The sequence below is a fragment of the Cyprinodon variegatus genome, unplaced genomic scaffold (assembly GCF_000732505.1).
Source record: "Cyprinodon variegatus isolate N-32 unplaced genomic scaffold, C_variegatus-1.0 Scaffold1531, whole genome shotgun sequence".
Lineage (NCBI taxonomy): Eukaryota > Metazoa > Chordata > Actinopteri > Cyprinodontiformes > Cyprinodontidae > Cyprinodon > Cyprinodon variegatus.
This window is the reverse complement of record NW_015151984.1, coordinates 80567-82773: the sequence shown is the minus strand read 5'-3', so window position 1 is coordinate 82773 and position 2207 is coordinate 80567. Positions and strand designations below refer to the sequence as shown.

The following is a 2207-nucleotide window of genomic DNA, read 5'->3' as shown; positions in this document are numbered from 1 at the left end:
TTTTTTATTAAGAACTTGCTTGATGGTGAGAGAATTATACTAATATTAATTATACTCTATTTTATGTATGTATCTCACATAAAATCCATAACCATACAGGAGGAATGAATACTTGCATGTACCAATAAATGACTAACATATCTGACCTGAAGCAAGTAGATGACTCTGGTCAGCTCCTGTTCCCCACGTATCACCGGCTGCAGGATCCAGCAGCTGGGCAGCATCTCCCCCCGGATGGCGTCAACACTGGGACGAGGCAGAGACTCCTCAAACACAGACTGCATAGCCAGGATACCTAAACCAGCCTGAGTGAGAGAGAAGAATCCATCAATAAAACAGCCTGCAAAGCCCTTTTGATCAGCAGAGGGAACTCTTCCAACACCCAGAACAACAAGTTGACATGGTTTGTTCTGCAAGTACCGCCTCTGGGTCAGTGTCATTCATGCTTTCTGTTCAGTGAGCGTGAGGTGTCTGTAAAATACACGCTGTACCTATTGTGGAAGAAATAACTCTACAGGCTGCCACTGCTGTTTGCATGGTATCTAACCTGAGGAAATTGAGTGTTTTATTTACCGTAAAGCGTGCCACTGCTTCCAGAGCTTAACTGACCTCAGCACAAAGAAGAGCAGATATAATCATTCCGCCATTCGGGTGGAATTTGCAGCTTACCTGTTTAGACTGAGTGCTGATGCAGCAGAAGTCCCGCGGCTGGCTGAGGTGGCAGGCAGACGGATCTGTTAAAATGTAAACTGAACAAAAAAAACACAGATGTATAAAATATATTAGAAGTAAATCATAATTGTTATGTTTCTAAGTTTAATTTCTGTGTAAAAGAATACATTTATGACAAAAAGTTAGTTCTCGAAAATAAACGTTAGAAGTTTCTTAAAATGCTATTTATGCAACTTTTTTTTTTTCATAGTTCAAGTTAAAACCACAACGTTTAATGTATTCTATTGGGATTTTATGGAACAGACCGACAAAAAGCTGTGCAGGGTGCTGCAGGTGGAAAAGCAAATCTGGTTTTGCGCTACAATAATCTTGTCAGTGATGAATGTGAGCGCACTGTGGGCCTAAAGAAAAAATATACAAATATTATGCATATAAGAATTTCACTAAAGGATCAAAAAAACATCCATACCAAGCTAAGTTCTTTTATGCCTTCAGGGACCTTATAGTGGGTTCTTTTTTGCTTTTAATTTCCTTAGTTAAGGCCTTATCACAGTTTTTACAGCTAATAGATCTACATGTGCTTCATATAAACAGCCATTTAATTCTGTAAGAGGATGTAAGCCAGACTGGATAAGGTTGTGGGCTCACCCAGCTGAGTGCTGTCATCTAGTGGTCGAGTCCACACAGAGCGAACTGACTGGTTATACATGTGGCTCTTGGACGTCTGGCTGATTATGTTCCACAAAGAGTCCATTGGTCGTTCCACCTCCCCGGCCCCGAGAAAACCATGGACAGAGGGACTGGGGGAACTCTTGTAGTATGCCTGAACTCCTCGTTCCTCTCCTTGGTGACTAAAGAAACACAGAGCTAAAGCATTAGCAGGTTTAAGTCAGGCTGCATGTACAAGTAAGTCTTTCAGTTTTTTTACAACAGGCCTCAAAGTTTGATTGTATTTTAAAAATGGTTGATCAGAAGCAGGGGTGGAAAGTAACGAATTACATTTACTCACGTTACTGTAATTGATTACTTTTTATGAGTGATTTGTAATTTTCTGAGTAGTTTTTGAAATATGTAATTTTTTACTTTTACTTGAGTACATTTCAACCTAAGTAGTTTTAGTTCACTACATTTAAAACCGCCTCACGTTACTGAGTAAAAAAAAAAATAATAATAATGGTGAAAAAATTAAATGCGGCCGGAAATTTTAACCCGTGTCACAGAACCGACACATAATCGCCATTAAAAAATAGAAGAAGACTTTTGACTTTTAACAGCACTTTATTTACACAATTCAAACATATAAGCAATTGATGTAAAAACAAGTGTCAGTTAAAATCATTAAATGAGGAGCTTGTTAATAACAGTGGGATCCTGTTGCGTTTTAGTTGATTTCTGGCGTCTTTTGGGCATTTAATTTTGTGTGCATTTTGAAAACTTGTTTAAATTTCTTTATTCCTATCATGGTGTTGTCTGTTGGACAGTAGGATTGAAAATTGTTTGCACTTTATGGTACAGGTTGTGACTGTCCTTGTGCT

At 38.6% G+C, this 2207-nt stretch overlaps 1 protein-coding gene across 1 annotated transcript in view; it reads right to left on the bottom strand.

The window, feature by feature from the left end:
* Nucleotides 1-2207, bottom strand: part of stard9 (StAR related lipid transfer domain containing 9) — a 51571-nt gene that overhangs the window by 3414 nt on the left and 45950 nt on the right. The window contains exons 29-31 of the mRNA XM_015403635.1: nt 1321-1523; nt 670-749; nt 147-305 (exon numbers count right to left, since the gene is read on the bottom strand). Coding sequence (XP_015259121.1) covers nt 147-305; nt 670-749; nt 1321-1523 — 442 coding nt within the window. The remainder of the gene's footprint in view (nt 1-146; nt 306-669; nt 750-1320; nt 1524-2207) is intronic.